This window comes from Bos mutus, chromosome 19, assembly GCF_027580195.1.
Source record: "Bos mutus isolate GX-2022 chromosome 19, NWIPB_WYAK_1.1, whole genome shotgun sequence".
NCBI lineage: Eukaryota > Metazoa > Chordata > Mammalia > Artiodactyla > Bovidae > Bos > Bos mutus.
Window position 1 is genome coordinate 14,488,858 of NC_091635.1, and position 21,576 is coordinate 14,510,433.

General features: G+C 53.9%; 1 protein-coding gene and 1 long non-coding RNA gene across 2 annotated transcripts; one reads left to right on the forward strand and one right to left on the reverse strand.

The window, feature by feature from the left end:
- Positions 1-254: 254 nt before the first annotated feature.
- On the forward strand, positions 255-19,392 carry GUCY2D (guanylate cyclase 2D, retinal). The gene is made up of 19 exons (XM_070389435.1): positions 255-3,896; positions 3,984-4,288; positions 7,176-7,527; positions 7,897-7,981; positions 8,250-8,352; positions 8,740-8,841; positions 9,764-9,844; positions 11,321-11,527; positions 11,623-11,779; positions 12,333-12,482; positions 13,140-13,288; positions 13,784-13,947; positions 14,043-14,235; positions 14,494-14,668; positions 14,967-15,065; positions 15,152-15,246; positions 15,346-15,431; positions 15,553-15,664; positions 16,133-19,392. The coding sequence occupies exons 1-18, from the start codon at positions 3,128-3,130 to the stop codon at positions 15,644-15,646; spliced, it is 3,366 nt and encodes a 1,121-aa protein (XP_070245536.1). The 5' UTR covers positions 255-3,127; the 3' UTR covers positions 15,647-15,664; positions 16,133-19,392.
- Positions 7,393-11,951, reverse strand: LOC138992087 (uncharacterized). The gene is made up of 3 exons (XR_011467946.1): positions 11,759-11,951; positions 11,198-11,264; positions 7,393-11,057 (listed from the first exon to the last, which is right to left on the reverse strand). It is a non-coding gene; the product is annotated as an uncharacterized lncRNA (long non-coding RNA).
- Positions 19,393-21,576: the final 2,184 nt, after the last annotated feature.

The following is a 21,576-nucleotide window of genomic DNA, read 5'->3' on the forward strand; positions in this document are numbered from 1 at the left end:
TATTGGTTTTGCCATATATCAAAATGAATCCGCCACAGGTATACATGTGTTTCTCATCCTGAACCCTCCTCCCTCCTCCCTCCTTGTACTATCCCTCTGGGTCATCCCAGTGCACCAGCCCCAAGCATCCAGTATCGTGCATCGAACCTGGACTGGCGACTCATTTCATATATGATATTATACATGTTTCAATGCCATTCTCCCAAATCATCCCACCCTCTCCCTCTCCCACAGAGTCCAGAAGACTGTTCTATTCATCAGTGTTTCTTTTGCTGTCTCGTATACAGGGTTATTGTTACCATCTTTCTAAATTCCATATATATGCGTTAGTATACTGTATTGGTGTTTTTCTTTCTGGCTTACTTCACTCTGTATAATAGGCTCCAGTTTCATCCACCTCATTGGAACTGATTCAAATGTATTCTTTTTAATGGCTAAGTAATACTCCATTGTGTATATGTACCATAGCTTTCTTATCCATTCATCTGCTGATGGACATCTAGGTTGCTTCCATGTCCTGGCTATTATAAACAGTGCTGCGATGAACATTGGGGTGCACGTGTCTCTTTCAATTCTGGTTTCCTCATGATGTTGACATTTTTGAAGAATACAGGCCCATCCCTTTTTTTAGTAAAATGTCCCTGATTTTGTGTTTATCTGCTATTTCCTTGAGATTAGATTGATGGAATGTACTGGGGAATCCCAGTGGTCCACCTATCAATGCAGGAGATGCAGGAAATGCAGGTTTGGTCCCTGGCTGAGGAAAATCCCCTGGAGAAGGAAATGACAACCCACTCCAGTTTTCTGGCCTGGAAAATTCCATGGACAGAGGAGCCTGGCAGGCTACAGTCCCCTGATAGGCTACAGTTCCGTAGGGTCACAGAGTTGGACTGGACTGGGCACAAATGCACACACTCTCGGCTGGAACACTGCATAGATGAAAATCGTGCAGTATTGGATCTGTGCAGTATTACTGTGTCCTTCTCAGGTTACCATGTCTGGAGGTACACAATGTCTATCTGCCCCTTACTGGTTGACCAACACTGGTCAAAGTGTTGTCCCATTTCTCCACTGTCTAATTACAGCTTTTTATTTATTTTTTTGTTCCCTTCCAAACTCATAAGCAATCTGTGGGGACACGCCTTAAGACATGCAAATATCCTGCTCCTCATCAAAATTTCTGCCTAGCTTAGCATCTACTGATGATTCTCGCCTAAGCCAATCTTTGTCGTGATGGTTGAAAAATGATTCATTTCAAATTTAAAATTTTGTTTTTAATGTATGTCTTTAACCTGGAATTGATTTTGTGTAGTGTAAGACAGAGATCAAATTCTGTCTCCTCCCCCTCTCGTATGGCTAGTAATCAGCTCCGTTTGTGGAAAAGCTCCTTCTTAGTCCATTTGTTCACTCGTCAAATTTCCATTTTTGCTAAGTTTTTTTCAGTGCTCTCTATTCTGTCCAGTTGGATTATTTGTTTACCCCTGCACCAATACTACCGTCTTTTTTTATTATTTAAAAAAATATTTGTTTATTTGCCTGTACTGGATCTTAGTTGCAGCACACAGGAGGATCTTTAATTATACCATTAAACTCTTAGTTGCGGTATGTGGGATCTAGTTCCCTGATCAGGGATCAAACCAACCCCCCCTGCATTGGGAGCATGTAGTCTTAGCCACTGGACCACCAGGGAAGTCCCTACAGTGTTTTAATTATTATAGTTTTGTAATAAATCTTGATATATAGTAAGGTAAGTATCCCATTACAGTCTTCTTTAAAATTGTTTTATCTGTTTTTGTCATCCCGGCAATTATAGTCTCAAGAAGGCAATGTCACTCCACTCCAGTACTCTTGCCTGGAAAATCCCATGGACAGAGGAGGCTGCAGTCCATGGGGTGGCTGAGTCGGACAGGACTGAGCGACTTCACTTTCACTTTTCACTTTCATGCATTGGAGAAGGAAATGGCAACCCACTTCAGTGTTCTTACCTGGAGAATCCCAGGGACGGCGGAGCCTGGTGGGCTGCCATCTATAGGGTCGCAAAGAGTCAGACACGACTGAAGCGACTTAGCAGCAGCAGCAATTATAGTCATTGTCACAAGTAGTTTCCACAACAACCTTCAGAGAGCTTAAGAAACTTTCCCAAGTTCACAAAGCCAATAAGGAGGAATCTGAGCCCAGGTCAGTCCAAGTTCTTTCCATTACTTCCTGGAGTTCTGCCTTCCCAAGGCCAAAAGGATGTTTATCTAGGCGTGGAGATGTGGAGGTCAGAGAATCAAGTGTGGGCAGGTGAGAGAAGCCAGGTATCACGCTGGTTTGGGTTTGGTCTCTGGGTGTAGACTTTGCCAGCCAAGGGATGGGCTTGGACTTGGCTGGCACAACTGGGAACAAGAGTGGAGGGAATAGGACCCTAGGACTGATCACCCGTAAGTGTCCATGGACATATCCTGCGGCTCCCCAGGCCGAGCAGGGTAGTGTGGCAGCAGCCTGAGAGGGGGACCTGCAGCTGCTTTTATGTTGGGGGTTGTGGCTTGGGCGGCAAGGAAGGGAAAGAAGCTGGCTGGCTGTCTGGAAGCTAGGACAGAGCCCACCCCAGGAGGCCCCATCCTCCACCAGCCCCTTCCTGCCTGATTAAGAGACCCTAATCAGCTTGGGGAGATTAAGGGCTCTGGCCTGCTGTTCCCACACCGCCCGCCCTGGGCCCTGGCAAAGGAGACCTGTGGGAGGGCGTCAGAAGGATCGGCCCTGTGACCCCTCACCCTGGCCCTGGGCCCGAGCCCCGGACTTTCCGGTGAGTGGCAAAGCCCCCTCCACGCGGACTCCAGGGCCCTTTTGCCCGAGAGAGACCATGGAAGGGTATAGGAGTGTCCCTACTGACCCCCACCCCCACCCCACCACGGCTCTAAGAGGGGGGAGGGGCAGACAAGGGGGAGCGAAAGCAGGGGTGGTGGGGGGTCAGGGGTACTTCTAGGCTATACCCCTGACCCTATATAGAAGTCCACGCAGGGGCGGGAGGCGCGGTATGGAAGTAGAGACAACCCGCAGGTTAATTGCGCTTTGAGAAAGTGGGGGAGGGGGCGGGGGGGCGTTGCGGAAAGCCCTAGGAGAGCTCTGGGGGTCGCATCCGCTCATGCTGCTCGGTTCGTGCTCGCAGAAGCCGGCAATGACCGCCTGCACCTTCCTCGCGGGTGGGCTTCGGGACCCCGGACTCTGCGCCCCCCCGCGGTGGGCTCCGTCTCCGCCCGGCCTTCCCCCGATCCCGCCCCGGCCCCGGCTTCGGCTGAGGCCACCGCTGCTGCTGCTGCTGCTCCTGCCGCGCTCCGTCCTCTCGGCCGTGTTCACTGTGGGGGTGCTGGGCCCCTGGGCCTGCGACCCCATCTTCGCGCGTGCCCGCCCGGACCTGGCCGCCCGCCTGGCCGCCTCCCGCCTGAACCACGCGGCTGCCCTGGAGGGCGGCCCCCGCTTCGAGGTCGCGCTGCTGCCCGAGCCGTGCCGGACGCCGGGCTCGCTGGGGGCCGTGTCCTCGGCGCTCACCCGCGTCTCGGGTCTAGTGGGGCCGGTGAACCCCGCAGCTTGCCGGCCGGCGGAATTACTAGCCCAGGAGGCGGGGGTCGCTCTGGTGCCCTGGGGCTGTCCTGGGACGCGGGCAGCGGGCACAACGGCTCCGGTGGTGACGCCCGCGGCCGATGCCCTCTACGCCCTCCTGCGCGCTTTCCGCTGGGCGCACGTGGCCTTGGTCACCGCCCCCCAGGACCTGTGGGTGGAGGCGGGACACGCACTTTCCACGGCGCTCAGGGCCAGGGGCCTGCCCGTGGCCCTGGTGACCTCCATGGAGCCCTCCGACCTGTCTGGAGCCCGAGAGGCCTTGAGGAGGGTCCAAGATGGGCCCAGAGTCAGAGGTAGGCTCCCCTGCAGGATGCGAGGGCGGGGATCGATCGTACAGGGAGCAGAGGACAGAGTCCCTAGCTGGGTCTCTGTGTCCGCAGCAGTGATCATGGTAATGCACTCGGTCTTGCTGGGCGGCGAGGAGCAGCGCTGCCTGCTGGAGGCTGCAGAGGAACTGGGCCTGGCCGACGGTTCCCTGGTCTTCCTGCCCTTCGACACTCTCCACTACGCCTTGTCTCCAGGCCCTGACGCCCTGGCGGTGCTCGCCAACAGCTCACAGCTTCGCAAGGCCCACGATGCAGTGCTCACCCTCACCCGTCACTGTCCCCTGGGAGGCAGTGTGCGGGACAGCCTGCGCAGGGCCCAAGAGCACCGGGAGCTGCCCCTGGACCTCAATCTGCAGCAGGTAGAGCGACCAGGGAGGTGGGAAGAGGGGAAGAGAGCCGGGGGAAGAGAGGAGAGAATCGCCAAAAGTGGAGATGGAGGCTGGAGGCAGTGGGAAGGGAAGCGGACAGACCACAGACCAGATGGAATGAGAGGAGCATGCAGTCAATGGGAGGAAGGAGGTATAGGGAGAGAAGAACCACGAACTCTCCCTGTCCTGGGAATGTCAACTCTCCCTGTCTGACCTTGCTTGGAGCGTCTTAGTGTATTGGAATTGCTTCCAGAGAGTAGGTAATGAGACCTCTCACCTTCAGCCCCAAGGAGCAAACTCTTCAGTTCAGTTCGGTTGCTCAGTCGTGTCCGACTCTTTGCAACCCCATGAATCGCAGCACTCCAGGCCTCCCTGTCCATCACCAACTCCCGGAGTTCACTCAGACTCACGTCCATCGAGTCAGTGATGCCATCCAGCCATCTCATCCTCTGTTGTCCCCTTCTCCTCCTGCCCCCAATCCCTCCCAGCATCAGAGTCTTTTCCAATGAGTCAGCTCTTTGCATGAGGTGGCCAAAGTACTGGAGTTTCAGCTTTAACATCATTCCTTCCAAAGAAATCCCAGGGCTGATCTCCTTCAGAATGGACTGGTTGGATCTTCTTGCAGTCCAAGGGACTCTCAAGAGTCTTCTCCAACACCACAGTTCAAAAGCATCAATTGTTCGGCGCTCAGCTTTCTTCACAACTCTCATATCCATACATGACAAGTGGAAAGACCATAGCCTTGACTAGATGGACCTCTGTTGGCAAAGTAATGTCTCTGCTTGGATGGCTTACCTATTCTTTATTCTTCCTCCCTTATTAGCACCCCCAGGTGTCTCACTACAGATCAGAATAGCTCAGTGCTCCCTCTCATCTGCTGGGATCATTGCTATTTATACCTACTTAAGCACAGAGTCGGAGAAGGCAATGGCACCCCACTCCAGTACTCTTGCTTGGAGAATCCCATGGACGGAGGAGCCTGGTGGGCTGCAGTCCATGGGGTCGCTAAGAGTCAGACACAACTGAGCGACTTCACTTTCACTTTTCACTTTCATGCATTGGACAAGGACATGGCAACTCACTCCAGTGTTCTTGCCTGGAAAATCCCAGGGACGGGGGAGCCTGGTGGGCTGCCGTCTATGGGGTTGCACAGAGTCGGACACGACTGGAGTGACTTAGCAGCAGCAGCAGCAGCAAGCAGAGTGGAAACAGTGTCAGACTTTATTTTTTTGGGCTCCAAAATCACTGTAGATGGTGATTGCAGCCATGAAATTAAAAGATGCTTACTCCTTGGAAGGAAACCTAGATGGCAAACTCTTAACCAACTCTATAGTGCAACATCTTTTGCAGCCTACTTTTAAGTAAACCCACTTCCAATAGGCTATGACCTACAGCCTCTAACAAAGAGCTGGTGTTCTTAACAGAGAGCTGGAAAAAGAAAAAGAGAGAGAGAGCCGGAAGGAGGGGGAATACAGATCCAGCCTCCATGCCCAGATGTGTTTCCCCTGGGGCTTCATCTCAGGTCTTAACTTTTTGAGAACTTACATCCTGTGAGAAGCAGAAAGGTCCCTGGGTGGAGCCAAGGGCTTTTATGAACATTTAGATTCACAGCTTATTCCCAAGAAGCAGCTAATACTCCGGATTCCCTGAGAACAGTGATGAGATGGGATGGAGGGCAGGTGAAGAAAGAGAGGCGAGGGAAAGGGTGGGGAACACCCTATTCAGTTCTCAGTAAGTAGCACAGCCACTTAGCTGCCCAAGTGAGAGCCCTAGGAGTCACTGGATTCCTCTAACCCTTCCTTGGATGTCCAGACATCCAGTCCTGTCACCTTTGCTTCCCAAAAGCCATTTGAATCCATCTACTTTCTCCATCCTCGCTGTCAGTCCCCTGGTTCAGGCCACAGCACCTCGGGTCCAAATACCCAGTGAAATCTCCCAGTGGTCTCTACTTACCTACCACAGGCCTTTCTCCACCCAACAGTCTGATCAAACTTCAGACACAGATCTGACTGTGTCACCCCAGTTCGAAGTCTCCCAGTGGCTTCTCTTGCCCTGGAGAGATATAGGTCTCTACTTGGTTTATCAGGTCTATGTCTTCCTCTCTCTTTCTTCTTTCTTGAACTTCAGTCAGACTGATCTCCTTTGGGTTCTCCAGATATGGTCTTCTGCTTCTGTGCTACCGGACTGTGCTGCTCCCTCTCTCCTGTCCCTACACTCCTCCACATATTTCTGACCATCCCTGAGGGATGGTCACTTCTGGAAGCCCTTTCCTCCTCCTCCAGCCTGGGCTGGGGCCCTCTTTCCTGTCTCCTCAGCTCCCTCAGTTACCCCTACCCTCACTCCTTAACATCCCTCCAGAGGAAAGATTCCTTGAGATAGGGACTAGATTCTTCAAGATATGGACTCTATCTTGGATCCTGATATATCCCTAGTGCCAGATGGGAACTGGAAATAATAGAGAAGCTCAATGAGACCAGGTGGTTGACTTGGGGAAAAGAAAAGAAGGAAAAATAGAAGCCAATCAAAAGACAGCAAAGAAGGCTTTCAATGAATAATAGGTAATGATTTTAAAAATATATGCAGGGCAACCAAAAGGAGAGGAAAGAGAGGAGATGTAGGTGATGGAATCGGAAGTAACGAATGATAAGAAGACCTTAAGAATCCTGAAAAGAGGGAAGGGCAGTGGCAAAAAGATATGGGATAGCCAATTAGGGAGAGGAAGAGAGCCAATGGGAAGGATATGGAACCACTAACTAGGAGGTGCAGTCAATTCACAGAGGGCTTGAAGGGCCCAGTAGAAGAATAAGCAGGGACAGTAAGTCCCTGTCTTTTTATGGGCCTTGACCCCGAAACCTGAGGCCCCTACCCTCTTTCCCAGGTATCCCCTCTCTTCGGCACCATCTATGACTCAGTCTTCTTGTTGGCTGGGGGCGTGGCGCGAGCACGGGTGGCCGCAGGTGGCGGCTGGGTGTCCGGAGCAGCGGTGGCCCGCCATATCCGGGATGCCCGGGTCCCTGGCTTCTGTGGGGCCCTGGGAGGAGCTGAGGAGCCCTCGTTTGTGCTACTGGACACGGATGCCACTGGGGACCAGCTGTTCGCTACATACGTTCTGGACCCTACCCAGGGCTTCTTCCAGTCCGCTGGAACCCCAGTGCATTTTCCTAAAGGTGGACGGGGGCCTGGGCCTGACCCCTCGTGTTGGTTCGACCCAGACACCATCTGCAACGGAGGTGAGGGCGAGCATCCCAGCCCCCACTGGGACAGTGACCATGAACCCTCCAGAAAATGGTGAGAGTGAACTCTCATCCCGTAATTCCTGTTGGAGGCCCTTCCAGGGCCTCCTCAGAGACCCCTGGCTTATGCAGGACCCCTCTACTGTGGAGCCCCTGGAGCCCTTTTGGAAGCTTTTTAACATTCCCAAGAACCACCTTCCCACCTTTTGCAAGACCCCTGACTTTTCCCTTGGTCCTGTTCCGAGTACCCATCCCCCTTTCCTGGAGCCTGCAGGGTTTGACAGGACCACATTCCTCCCTAGAGAGGGTCCTCCCCTCTGCCCCCTGCCACGGTCCCCAGCCTCTCTCCTCTCACTGCCCCTCCAGGAGTGGAACCCAGCGTCGTCTTTATTGGCTTCCTCCTGGTGGTTGGGATGGGGCTGGCTGGGGCCTTCCTGGCCCATTATTGTAGGTGAGTAGGGGAGTGAGCTAGGTAGGAGATGTGCTTGGTTCTCCACCTGCTGGAAATGGGCAACTGTGCAGCAGACTGAGCCCACTCAAGAGTAGATGAAGGGAAAAGGGGAGAAGGAAGGAGGGCTGGAGGGCTGGTGGAGTCCCAGGGGACACGTGATCTGGGGGTGACTGCCCTCCCTGAGACAGCATTACCCCCCCACCCCTGCATTGGCCTCCTCTCACAGACCTTGGTCCTCTTGGTGAAGATGACTTCCTTTCTCTACCAGGCACCGGCTGCTTCACATCCAAATGGTCTCTGGCCCCAACAAGATCATCCTGACTCTGGATGACATCACCTTCCTCCACCCGCATGGGGGCAACTCTCGAAAGGTGGGGGAGGTGGGGATCCAGGAGCCAGCTGTCCTCTCTTGCCTGGGCCAGCCCTCACCCCAGCCCCCACCTGGGAAGGCCTGCTTTCTGCCCTCACTCTGTCCCAGGTCTGAGCGCTGGGATAAGCCCTCTCACGTGTGCAATGAGGGTATCAGCCCCTGTCTTGACCACTTTCCTGAGACAGCGTGAAGCTCCAACAAGAAAATGAATATGTTTGTTTTGTAAACCGTGAAGCATTCTGTACATGGGAAGTAATGTCATTATCACCTTCTCTAATTAAGGTTTCTTCCCTTCCCTTCTATAATTCTCAGAACTCAGCCTGACCTCAACGCAGGACTCTGACCCCACAGTGTATTTTGACCCTGTTCTTTGATCTCTATCCTCCAGGTGGCCCAGGGGAGTCGAACCAGTCTGGCTGCCCGCAGCATATCAGATGTTCGCAGCATCCACAGCCAGCTCCCGGATTACACCAACATTGGCCTCTATGAGGTGAGCATGATTCCCAGGCAGGCCGAGCTCTAGTCCTGGAGACAAGCCGAGGAAATGGGGATAGGAGCCCAGGATGGGAACCCCGAGAGGGTTTGGGGATTCCTCCTCAAAGGGGGGCATCTGGGAAGCCTTCCTGCTGGGGGATTTCCCCTTAGCCATCATCCAAGTGATGGCTTTTCAAAGGCCTATCACAGTGGCCTAAAGACTGGAGGCCTGGGACTTCCCTGGGTGGTTAAGAATTCACCTTCCAATGCAAAGAGCTCACATGCCTCGAGGCTAAAAGACAAACAACAACAAAACTTCCAAAAACAACCTCCCCCCCCAAAAAAAAGAAGCAAGATTGTAACAAATTCAATCAAGGCTTAAAAAATAAAAAGGCTGTCTCTGACTCAAGCCAGACCCACATCTTGACCCCACCCAGCATTTCTATCCCAATCAATCTCTGGAACAGCAAGACTTAGAGTGGAAAAAAGAAAGTCACAAGAGGGCATTAGGACGTTAACTATGAAGTCTGCAAATCTGAATGTGGTGGGATGGGTGGGAAATAATGAGATCAGATTCAGGGAGAGCCAAGAGAGCTCGGCTAATCAAGAGGGAGGGAGATTCAGAGCAAACATCAAGCTCCTTGCTCCTGCTGCTCCTTTAGTTGTGGTGCTCGGGTTTCTCATTGCCGTGGCTTCTCTTGTTGTGGAGCATGGACTCTAGGAAACATGGGCTTCAGTAGTTGCAGCTCCCAGACTCTAGAGCCCAGGCTCAGTAGTTGTGGCACACGGGCTTAGCTGATCCATGGCATGTGGAATTTTCCAAGATCAAGGATCAAACCTGTGCCTCCTGCATTGGCAGGCAGATTCTTTCCCACTGAGCCACCAGGAAAGCCCCCAGTTTTAAGAAACCAAATGCATTACTCCTATCTCTGCTCCAGGGAGACTGGGTTTGGCTGAAGAAATTCCCAGGAGATCGGCACATAGCTATCCGCCCAGCAACCAAGATGGCCTTCTCCAAGGTGGGAGTGGGTCTATAATGGGGTGTGGGGTGGCCGTCATTTCTTCCCTCCTTGCCTTCTCTTTGCAGCTGAGTCCAAGTAGGCCCCACTGTGGGGGAGACCAAGAGCTCTCAATGAAGTGTCCCCTCTTCTCTAAAGCAGGTTTCCCATCATGCTCTTACAACACTAGTTCTTTTCTTTGAGATGTTTGTATCATAATTTGTCATCGTCTGTTCACCTGTGTGTGCTTGCTTATTTCTTATCTTCCGCCCTCCCTGAACTGTAAGCTGAGTGAGAACTTTTTCTCTATCCCCTCCATTGTATTTCCAGCACCCAGCAGGGTGTCTGGAACATTAGAGACACTCAGCGAATGTTTGTTGAGTGAACAACAGAAAATAAATGGGCTTCCAGTTCTGTCAGACTGCTTGTGCAGCATGGCCCAGTTGATGCATATTGAAGGAAGTGGAAAACTGGCAAGGAGGCTATAAACTGGCTTATTCTGGTATTTCCAACCTTAATGTCCTCCTTACTCCTAACACTGTACAGCCCTGGCCTGGCCTCCTTCACAGATGCCTCCCAGAAGCTCTGGGTCACAGCTGCAGAATGACTTAAGTGGACTACCAGTAGTCAACAGACTAGGTCACCGTTTAATAATAGGCATTTAAGATGAAAAGAAGCCCCTTGTGGGACCAAAGAAAAGCTAGCAAGGGCACTGGTCACCCACTAGCCCCCTTTTTTGCAGCCAGATGGTGAGGGCCTCTGTCCTCCTGGGTGGGTGTGACCTTGTTGATGGCTCCTCTTGGACACAGCTGGACCGCTTAGTCCTTCCCTAACTTGGGGAACAACATGATGGGGGTCTCAGAAATATCTGGTGCAATGATGTAACCAAGCAGAGAGGCCCTGTGCTGAGTCCCCAGCACAAGCCATTTTGGTGACTTTTGAAAATAGTGCAGTGTCTGCCTGATTCTCCCCCAAAGGGCTGTTGTATCAGAAGGCAGGGTGGTACCAGGAGCTTCTCTTTCATCAGGTGTTTTCCTTTAAGACCCATCAAGTTCAAAGTCTTATGGTTAATAAATCAGAATCTGCCTGGGTCCTGATTACCAGGGCAAGTTTGTCTTTTCATTCATAACTTTTAAGTTAAACGATGTTCAGGGACTTCCCTGGTGGTCCAGTGGTTAAGATTCCGCGCTTCTACTGCAGGGGGCGCTGATAAGGGCCGGGAGATCCCTGCAGGCTTCGCGGTGGGGCCAAAAAAACAAAAGCAAAATCATGTTCAGTGTCTGAACGGTGGCCTTTGACCATGTTGTCTTTTCCAGAGAGAGAAGTTACTGTAGAAGGAAGCCCCTTACATGCCCTATAGATCTTTCCACTCACCATTCTTATCCCATCCTCCGATCAAAGCGAGACCTGAATAACAGCCTCCGCTCCATCCACCTGGCTCCTAGGACAGAAAATGCCTGTTAAGTGCCCCACCCCCCACCCCCCACCCCCCTACAGATCCGGGAACTCCGGCATGAAAACGTGGCCCTCTACCTGGGCCTCTTCCTGGCGGGAGGAGCTGGCGGCCCCGCGGCCCCCGGGGAAGGCGTGCTGGCTGTGGTCTCGGAGCACTGCGCCCGCGGCTCCCTCCAAGACCTCCTCGCCCAGAGAGACATAAAGCTGGACTGGATGTTCAAGTCTTCCCTCCTCCTGGACCTCATCAAGGTGTGCGTGTGGGGGTGAGTGGGTGGGATGCAGCGGAGAGGAGCCAGCAGGGGACCCGCGTGGGCTGAGTCTGCCCTTTATGACACCCTTTCCAGGGAATAAGGTATCTGCACCATCGAGGGGTGGCCCATGGGCGGCTGAAGTCACGGAACTGCGTGGTGGACGGGAGGTTCGTGCTTAAAGTCACCGACCACGGTCATGGGCGACTGCTGGAGGCGCAGAGGGTGTTACCTGAGCCACCGAGCGCGGAGGGTAGGCGTCTCCGGCTGCCTCCTGCGCGGACAAGCATCCCCCGCATCCCCATTATTTCAAGCGCCTCTTCTTTCCTCCTCCCTCGAACTCTCTCCATCTCACATCCACTGGACGCCACTCCTGAGACCGAAAAGGTCTTGTGACCTCTGAGACGAAGAGAGGGAACACTGTGGCTGGGGAGGCGGGGCTTGTTGGGGGAGCGGGACGTGTTAGGGAGGCGGGACTTGCTCAGGGGGTGGTACTTGTGCCTGAGGGCGGAGCTCCTGCCTCTGCTGGGAGTCCTGCTTCAAATGGGGCTTTACCTAATGGTTTGGCTTGTTTCCAAGGGACCAAATCTTCTCTGGGCACCGCTTTGTCTAAAGGGAAGGACTGTTTCCGAAACCTGTTTAGGGTTTCTGGTAGTTTCTCTTGGGGATAACTGCGAGCAGTAAGGTCAGACACAGGCTGAGAGGTTGAGCGAGGGCGAGTCTGGGCTTTCTGGTGAGGGTGGGGGGGTCTGTCCCCAGGGCCTCCGCGGCTCTCCGCGTGCCCACACCCCCTTCCCCGACCTCAGACCAGCTATGGACAGCCCCGGAGCTGCTTCGAGACCCGGTCCTGGAGCGCCGGGGAACGCTGGCCGGCGACGTCTTCAGTCTGGGCATCATTATGCAGGAGGTCGTGTGCCGCAGCGCCCCCTACGCCATGCTGGAGCTCACTCCCGAGGGTACGGCGGCCCCTTGCCTGGTGTTGGGACTAGAGACCCAGTCTCGCTGGGTACTGACACTTATGTGCGCCTGAAGAATCAGGGCAGTGGAGAGCCAAGCATCAGGATGGGAGGGGCGACCTTTCAGCGCCCCATGGTTTCCTCTGTTCTGATCCTGGACCCCTCCTGCTCCCCCAAGGCTAGTAGTACATTCCTGTCTGGTTCTTAGGGGCCCCAGGGAGACAGCAGGAGAGGGGAAGAGGGGGAAGAAAGCAGCTGGATCTAGTTCAAGTCCATATTATCATCTATGATGGTGCTGGTGGTTTAGTCACTAAGTCGTGTCTGATTCTTTGCGACCCCATGGACTGGAGCCCACCAGACAGGAAACAGAGAACTACTTGATCAATCTAACCTCTGCTTTTCTTATGTGCAATAAATAAGGCAGCCTCTTTGCCTGACACGTCTTACAGCCCCCTGCCCCCTACCCAACGGTTCAGGGTCCTCTTGTTGCTCCCAGAGTCACCTCCCACACTACATTTCCTCATCTAATGAAGCTCTGATTTAAAGGAATCCCAGACCATATCCAGTTCCCTCATTTCAAGCTGCAACAATCAGGCCAGAGTCAGAGGTGGCTTCTCCTCTGGTCCATCTCCTCTCTTGGTCCCTTCATACTTCCAGAAGTGGTGAAGAGGGTACAGAGCCCCCCTCCACTGTGTCGGCCCTCCGTGTCCATAGACCAGGCGCCCATGGAGTGCATCCAGCTGATGAAACAGTGCTGGGCAGAGCAGCCAGAACTTCGGCCCTCCATGGATCGCACCTTTGAACTGGTCAGGGGCTGGGCTGGGCACTTGCCAGAAACCTGGGGTGGGGCTGGGGGCTGCTGAAAGGCAGGCTGGCAGGATCTCTGACCTTCCAGGCTACTTCCTAAGGCATTGCCTGAGGACTAAGGGTTTGGTAGGGACAGAGTGAGAATGGGGGCTGTGGAGACCTTTGGAATGGGAGATGGAGCTCTAGATGAGAGAAGAATTTAATTCAATTAAAATAACATTTATTGAGTATGTATTTGGCCTGGTGTGGGGAAGAGACTCTTGGCTTGGGAGTCCAAAGACTGGGCTGGTTTCAGTCCCTTGTCAGTTACTAACAGAACAGCTGACCTGGAAATAATGTGTGAAAACACAGTGCCCAGCACGGGGTGAGGTGTGGGCTTGACTAGGATGAGATGAAAAGGGGTGTGGACAGAGGATCAGGCATAATATGGCTGCATGAGAGGGGCATGGCAGCCCAGGTCCCCAGCAGCCCCACCAGCTTCCTCCTCCTACTAGTTCAAGAGCATCAACAAGGGCCGGAAGATGAACATCATCGACTCTATGCTGCGGATGCTGGAACAGTACTCCAGTAACCTGGAGGACCTGATCCGGGAGCGCACAGAGGAGCTGGAGCTGGAAAAGCAGAAGACAGACCGGCTGCTCACACAGATGCTGCCTCCGTGGGTGTCGATGGGGAGAGATGACTGGGGAGGACAGCTGGAGTCCAGCCAGCCTGGGGCAGCCTCCAGGCAACCTCACCACCTGCCATCCCTAGGTCTGTGGCAGAGGCGCTGAAGATGGGGACACCTGTGGAGCCCGAGTATTTCGAAGAGGTGACACTGTACTTCAGTGACATTGTGGGTTTCACCACCATCTCAGCCATGAGTGAGCCCATTGAAGTGGTAGACCTGCTCAACGACCTCTACACACTCTTTGATGCCATCATCGGTTCCCATGATGTCTACAAGGTGGGGTGTGGAGGGGACAAGCCCTCCTTCAGTTTCCCCAGCACCCAGCCCTTTCTGCTCAGGTCCCAGACCCACTATCCAAGTCCACCAGCACAGTCCTCTTTCCCAGCCCTCCTGTTCCTTTTCTCTGCTGCCAGTCCCCCACTCAGTCCCCTGTCTGGAAGGCCCCCGGGATCTCTGCACTCACCCCAGTTTAGGCCTCCTGACCAGGGACAGTGGCATTGGTGGGGGAGGCTCAGTACTGAATTCTGGCCTCAGGTGGAGACAATTGGGGATGCCTACATGGTGGCCTCCGGGCTGCCCCAGAGGAACGGGCACCGGCACGCGGCAGAGATCGCCAATATGGCTCTGGACATCCTCAGCGCCGTGGGCACCTTCCGCATGCGCCACATGCCGGAAGTGCCCGTGCGCATCCGCATTGGCCTGCACTCGGGTAACTCTGTCCCCACACCCGGGCCCCCCTGCCCCCCGGGCACTCCAGCCCCTCTCCCTAATGCGGGCAGGGCTCCGCTTTCCCAGATAAGAGGCAAACTTGTGGAGGGGGTGGGGGGAGGAGGGGAACTTGTTTTGAAGCCACCTTTTCACACCAGGGGCTCCATGGTAATTGGGAGGGCATGCTTGAGAGGGTGTCTTTGGGGAGCCAGTGGAGATTCTGGGAATGCTAAAGACCGCTGAGCCCTACTAGGTGCCGCCCGGGCCCGCAGGCCCGCCAACCCTGCTCCTCTCCGCAGGCCCGTGCGTGGCGGGCGTGGTGGGCCTCACCATGCCCCGGTACTGCCTGTTTGGGGACACAGTCAACACCGCTTCGCGCATGGAGTCCACCGGGCTGCGTGAGTGTGACGGGGCGGAAGGGGCGGGTGGGGCGGGGGCGCGGGAGGGGTGTCCCCCGAGGTCACGGTGTCCCCCGCTCTCCCAGCTTACCGCATCCACGTGAACAGGAGCACCGTGCAGATCCTTTCGGCCCTAAACGAGGGCTTCCTGACTGAGGTGCGGGGCCGCACGGAGCTGAAGGTGAGGCCGGGCTGGAAGACACGCTTCCACTTTGACCTGGAGTGCCACCGGCCCTCACCCCAGCCCGCCTGAGCCCTACCGTCCCGCGTGTCTCCCCAGGGCAAGGGCGCAGAGGAAACCTACTGGCTGGTGGGCAGACGCGGCTTCAACAAACCCATCCCCAAACCACCGGACCTGCAACCCGGGTGAGGATCCGGCATCCGTGGGTGAAGACCGAGTTACTCACTCGGTCCCCTCTCCCCACTCCTGCCCATGCAGGGTGGCGTGGGTTTTGCCCTCCTACCGCCTCTTCTCCCTTCCCCACAGGGCCAGCAACCACGGCATCAGCCTGCACGAGATCCCCCCTGATCGGCGCCAGAAGCTAGAGAAGGCGAGGCCAGGCCAGTTTTCTGGGAAGTGAGGCTGGGTCTGGAACAAGGTACTGCGCCCCCCCTCCCCCGGGCTCCTAGGCCCCTCAGACCCCGGGGACCACAAATGCTTCCCAGAGGACAGACAACCCTTCCCCTGACTTGGTGGGCTCAGGCTGCTTCCTAAACCCAGACATTTCCCCTGGGAGGGAAGCACCAGCCACAGCGATTCTGGTTTTGGAGCTCTGGAGTGGTCCAGGAATCCAGACTTGGGAATACCTTTAAACATGACCTTCTGGAACTTTCACTCTGACCCCCTCTCCCTTTACTGCATTAACAAGCCCTTGCTCTGGGCCTCTGGAACTCAGTGATTCTAGGATTCACTAGAGGACCAGTTGACTGTTGCCTCCAGAGTTCTGTTCCAGCAGACACCCAGCCCTCTGCCCTCCAGGAAACTGATCCATGATTCTTCCCTACAGAGGAGAATCCCCATGACCCCTGTCCATGATTTCCCTCTGAGACCCTCCTCTTTCCCTCAGGATTATTCGGGAAGGTCCTTTTCCTGAACGTTGCTGCTGTAGGTGACCAAAAACCTGGCTAATACCAGTGACTTCTGTCCAGCTCTGCCTCAAAGGATTATGAGCCTTTACAAGAGCTGGTTGCAAACCAGTTGTGTGACTTTGAGAAAGCCTCATGCACTCTCTAGGCCTGGGTTCCCCTTCGGTGGTGAAATGAAGAGTGGCCTAGGTGGTTTCCGCACACCCCAGCTCTGACAGCTGGGCTTCTGAGTGGTTGGCCTTGGGATATGGGGCACGGGGCACATGGCCTGCAGCCCCAGTGACCCTGAGCCCATCAGGAAGGCCCCAGGAAGGAGGGTCTGGGATTGGATGTCCCAACCCCAGAGGAGGTGGAGCCCACCTATTCCACCAGCACAGGGGTTGTCACGTGGCCTGAGGATTCCAGGGCTTCTATTTAGCCTCAAGCATCCTTCTCTTCTCCATCCTCCACCAGTTGGAAACTGGCTCCTTTGGTGGCACCACACACCTTGCCCAAGTGCAGAGAAAAAAAACTTGGTTCCTGGCTTTGGGGAAAGGCATGTAAACAAACTGCTCCGAACCTTTACTAACCAGAACACCCAGGAATAGTAGTATTCTCTGTTTAACTGGTCGCTGCTGAGCAGACAGTTGGATGTAAAATCCTTCCTGCTTAGGTCTTTGCCACAAGCATCAAGCCATCCCATCCTGGTGGGTCTCTAGCTGAAGTTTCTTTTGTGGTACTTTGATATCCCAGAGCCTGGGCTTTGGCATGTTGGACTCTGGGTGGCAGAAGTTAGCAGCAGCTGCAGCCACTCAAGCTGTCTCTCTAGGTAGTGAGCCTCCAGTCCCTGGTGGTATGTGAGCAGAACTGGAGCTAGCTGTAAGCAGCGATAGTACCATAAGATGGACTCCCTAGGCGGAAGGCTGGACTCAGTCCTGACACACAGTGTGGTTGGTGGGCCAGCAGCAGTGACATCGCCTGGGAGCTTGTTAGCAATACAGCGTCTCAGGCCCCATTTTATGGAAACAGAATCTACATTTTAACAGAGTTGAACAGAGTTCCTTGAGACTATGTATACATACTTTTAAGTTTCTGAATCATGTAACTAAATGATCTTAGGAGCTCTAAAATTTCAGAATTGCTGAGAGTGGATGGCTGAGAAATACTGGCATGGGTTGCCATTTCCTTCTCCAGGGGATCTTCCTGGCCTGAGGTCAAACCCAAGTCTCTTGCATCTCCTGCACTGTCAGAAGGATAGTTTACCATTTGCACACCTGGGAAGCCAGAATTTCTAAGATTTCATAAGAACCAGGCTAGAAACTCGTCTCGAGACTTGTTTGGCCACTGGAATGGTTTTCTTTTTGTCTTGAGCTAACATTTAGAAATCAACAGAGGCCCCATTGTAAAAATGTCTACCAAATTTCCTTCTTCTCTGAAATCAAAAGCCCCACACAGGGCCAGCTGCAACTTCCTGCTGGAGCTAAAGAGCAACCACCTGCCCACCCCACCCCTCTCTCCAGGTTTCACTCTTCCATTCGCACAGTGCCCGCCACTCCCCATGGACTCCAGGACACCAGGATTCTCTAAACTCTTACGTGCCTGTCAGGTGTCTGTAGACATCAGACCTCAGGACCCTGGAGTAGCTGATGTTGAGACTATGGATGAGTCTGTGGGTTGAAGGGTTGCTTTGCCTGACTCGTGAAACCCACAAATTTAGTGGTCTTTTCCTCCTTCCTAAAGGCAGAGAAAGAAGAAACCTAAGATTCAGCAGCTACAAGTTCTGGTTACTTAAGGTGGTGCTGCTATAGTGAATAATATGGTATAATTTAAAAAGCATTTTTAACCAAGTTCGGAGATGATGAATTAAGGATTTCTTTTTTTTTAAACCCTGATGCACTCACAGACACAGTATTTTTAAAATTACCTACATTCTGAAACATCTCTCTTTAGATTTTTTCTCTGTACTTAGGTTCCAGGGATTGAAGGCCAGCTCTGCCTTGCTGGTGCTGGACCTGACATGTGGACATAGCTGTCTCTCCCCTGCCTCTTCCCTCCTTCCCGCCCCACCCCACCCCACCCCTTCCCACTCTTTTCCTCCCAGCCTGTGTGGGGCCTAGGATAGTTACTAGCCTGTGATTCAGGAGAGCTTCAGGGAAGAGTTGACTTGGGATTAGGTGGAGGATGATTGATGAGAATGGGGGGGGTGGGGCACCCCCAGAGGGGAAGGAGGATGAGCTGGGGCCAAGCTGTGTTTGGGTCAGAGGTGGGGAAAACAGGGCTGAGCCAGTTCCTTCCCATTGTCAACTCACCCTGTTCTCAGGTGCATGCTCAGTCGCTCAGTCATGTCTGACTCTTGCAACCCCATGGACTATAGCCTGCCAGCCTCCTCTCTCCATGGAATTTTCCAGGCAAGAATACCAGAGTAGGTTGCCATTTCCTCCTCCAGGGGATCTTCCCGTGGAGGATCAAACATGTGGAGGATCCCTGGACATAGGGATTAAACCCATGTCTCCTGCATTGGCAGGCGGATTCTTTACCACTGAGTCACCTGGGAACTCAGTCTGAAAGGAGACCATGCAAGTGATGGGGAGAGCCTGGTAATGGAGAGGCCTGTCTTCCTCCCCAGTCTGGAGAACTCAGGGACCACCTGCCCTAGAGCTCAGAGGGCTGGTGGGAGTGGAGGAGGGAAACGATCAAGCCACGGTCTCCTCTCTGCTCCTAGTCTCCTCTCTCTGCCTGGAAGTTTCTCCCTGTCTTTCTCCTCCATTTCCGTGGAACCTTTTTTCTGGGCCCAGGCAGTCTCTGAGAGCACTCCTGTCCTCTGACCCAAGTCCTGTCCACCAGGTCACCCCTACAACCTGCAGACCCCAGCAACTCCCAGCTCAGAGAGCACCCGGCTTGGCCAGTAGGCTCCCCTCACCTTTAGCCGTGTTTACACTACCTCTGCTGCTGGCCTTGCCTTCAGGATGGTTCTGTAGCCAGGACCAAAGACGACCAAAGCCGGGATCTCCCGCAGCTGCTGCTGCTGGGTGCCTACCCTGTAGCTGGGGCAATACTTCACGTCCTGGGGCTCACCTGGCACCTTTCGTCTGTGCTGCTTCTCAGGGACTGGGCTCTGCTCCCCACCCCCACCTGCAGTGGACCCCAGGGACCCACTCTGGGGGCTCTGGAACTGGGTTGTATGGCCATGTTCACCAGGATCTTTTGGACTGTGTGCTCTGGACGCCAGGCCACATGCCATGGTGTTGGGTCCTGGAATAAAGGTGTGCTTTCTTCCATTTCTTGGTATGTGGTCCTTTTGGCCCAGATGGTCTGAACACCCCCATCCCTGGAATGTTCGAACCCGGCATTGCATTGCCAGGGAGGACTTCAGATATGGGGTGAACCCTAGAGATGGCCCAGGCAGGGGAAGGTGATCTCAGGACTGCAACCCCACGGGAGCCCCTCTGCTCAGGGGGTCTGCTCTGAGAGGACAAAGCAGGGAAGTCACTGGACTTTCAGGCTTCTAGAAAAGACCAGGATCTCTGAGGCTCTGGAAGTGGGTAGCTGGCCTCATCCTTTGGTCAGAGGCATGAAAGAGGAAGGAAGAGAAGGACAGAGCTTGTCCGTGGCCAAGACCTGAGATCCATGGAAGCCAGAATCCAAGACTGAAGGATCAGGGCCCCCAAATGGGGAAGTTGAGGTCCACTGGTCTCTGGACAAGGTCTCACCAGCAACCCACACTCTACCTCCAACCCTCCCAGAGTCTGGGGCATTGGAACAGGATAGACCATCCCAAAGCCACCCATGTGCAACCAGCCCATTGGTCATCCATTCTCTTTGAGCCCAACATCCCTGCTGCCCCCAGGCTCTTTTTCTAACATGACCTTCCTAGCATCCGTGTGCTGGGCATCCATCATTGCCCCATTCTCAGTCCTTGTGGAACTGACTCAGACCTCCCCATCCAGTCCTGCCCCATCATTCCATTCCTCTGGCCACCAGGATTGCTTCAAGGACAAGTGGATGATCCAGGCCGGGCAAACAAGGCTTCACATTGAGACACTGCTAGAAGCCAAGGGCAGCGTTGCAAGAGGATGTGATGCTGAGTGGTCTTGCCACCACAACGATAGGATTGGAGCTGGCAGACCTTCTTGCTGCCACTTGTTTTAGCCTCTGCTCCTCACTGGGCCTAACCAGATTCTGCTATTTGAGGATGATGGGCTAGCAAGTTGTTTTCCTTGCTTAAGCTGAATTGAATTGGGTTTTCTGATGATGGTCACTTCTCAAAAGGATTATGGAAAGCAGTAGGGGTTAGACTGGTTTAACAGGAAGGAAAAGGGGCATTCTTGGTGGCTCAGATGGTAAAGAATCTGCCTGCAACACAGAAGACTGAGCCTGGGTCAGGAAGATCCCCTGTACAAGGGAATGGCTATCCATTCCAGTATTTTTGCCTGGAGAATTTCATGGACAGAGGAGCCTCTGTCCAAAGAGCAACTAACACCTTCACAAAGGGGAAAAGCACTGACTTAGGAATGGGGAAGGAGTGAAGGACGGATGACAGAGACGATGTTTCTCTTCAAGCCCTGACTCCATCGGGGTGGCAGGACTTCCTGAAAATCCACCTACGGGAACCTAACCTGGGAGAGGTTGGGACATTGGGGGAGAGAGCGTGCACAGTCTGGTAGCCTTGTCAGAACTCTCCTGCTGACTCAACATTGAGAACGAGGGGGAATCTTTCAGGGCCCGCCCTCCCAGAGGAGACAGTGTAAAGGAGAGTGAGGCAAAGTCTCTAAGCTCAGCGTGTCTTGCCTCTCAACATCCTTGTGAGTTAGTGACTACAGCTTGACAAGGAGGTTAGAGTGGGACAGGCGGCTCCCCCTGCTCCTGGAGGGGGAAGGGAGTACAGAGAGAGACTGGGGAGAAGAACAGCTGTGAGGTTCCCACAGAGAGGAGCTTGTTTGTCACATCTAGAGACTTGCCCATTCAAACTAAAGCTATTTTGTCACCTCCACCAGGGACATTGCACTTTATCACCTACCCCTGAGTCTGGATCTCTGGATCCAGAGAAGGGCATGCCATCCAGGCATTTACCCATGTGTCACAGGGAACATAGATCTCACTGTCTAAAAACCATGTCACCCTGGACTTCCCTGGTGGTAGAGGTTGAGAACCCATCTGCCAATGCAGGGGGCCTGGGTTTGATTTGTGATCCAGGAAGATCCACATGCCAAGGGGCAACTAAGCCCATGCGCCACAGCTACTGAAACCCTCATGCCCCTAGAGCCCGTGCTCTGCAACAAGAGAAGCCACTGCAATGAGAAACCCGAGCACCACAACCAGAGAGTAGCCCCCACTCGACACAACTCGAGAAAGCCCATGCACTGCAACCAAGACCCAGTGTAGCCAAAACTAAGTAAATAAAATTAACAAACAAAAAGCACGTCTCCATATACAGCCTGTAATCCTC

Coding starts and splice junctions, on each gene's coding strand:
- GUCY2D (XM_070389435.1), top strand. CDS start 3,128: ATGCTGCTCGGTTCGTGCTCGCAGAAGCCGGCAATGACCGCCTGCACC. Junction 14,236..14,493: donor GTTCCCATGATGTCTACAAG/GTGGGGTGTGGA, acceptor TTCTGGCCTCAG/GTGGAGACAATTGGGGATGC. Junction 15,247..15,345: donor GGGGCCGCACGGAGCTGAAG/GTGAGGCCGGGC, acceptor GTGTCTCCCCAG/GGCAAGGGCGCAGAGGAAAC.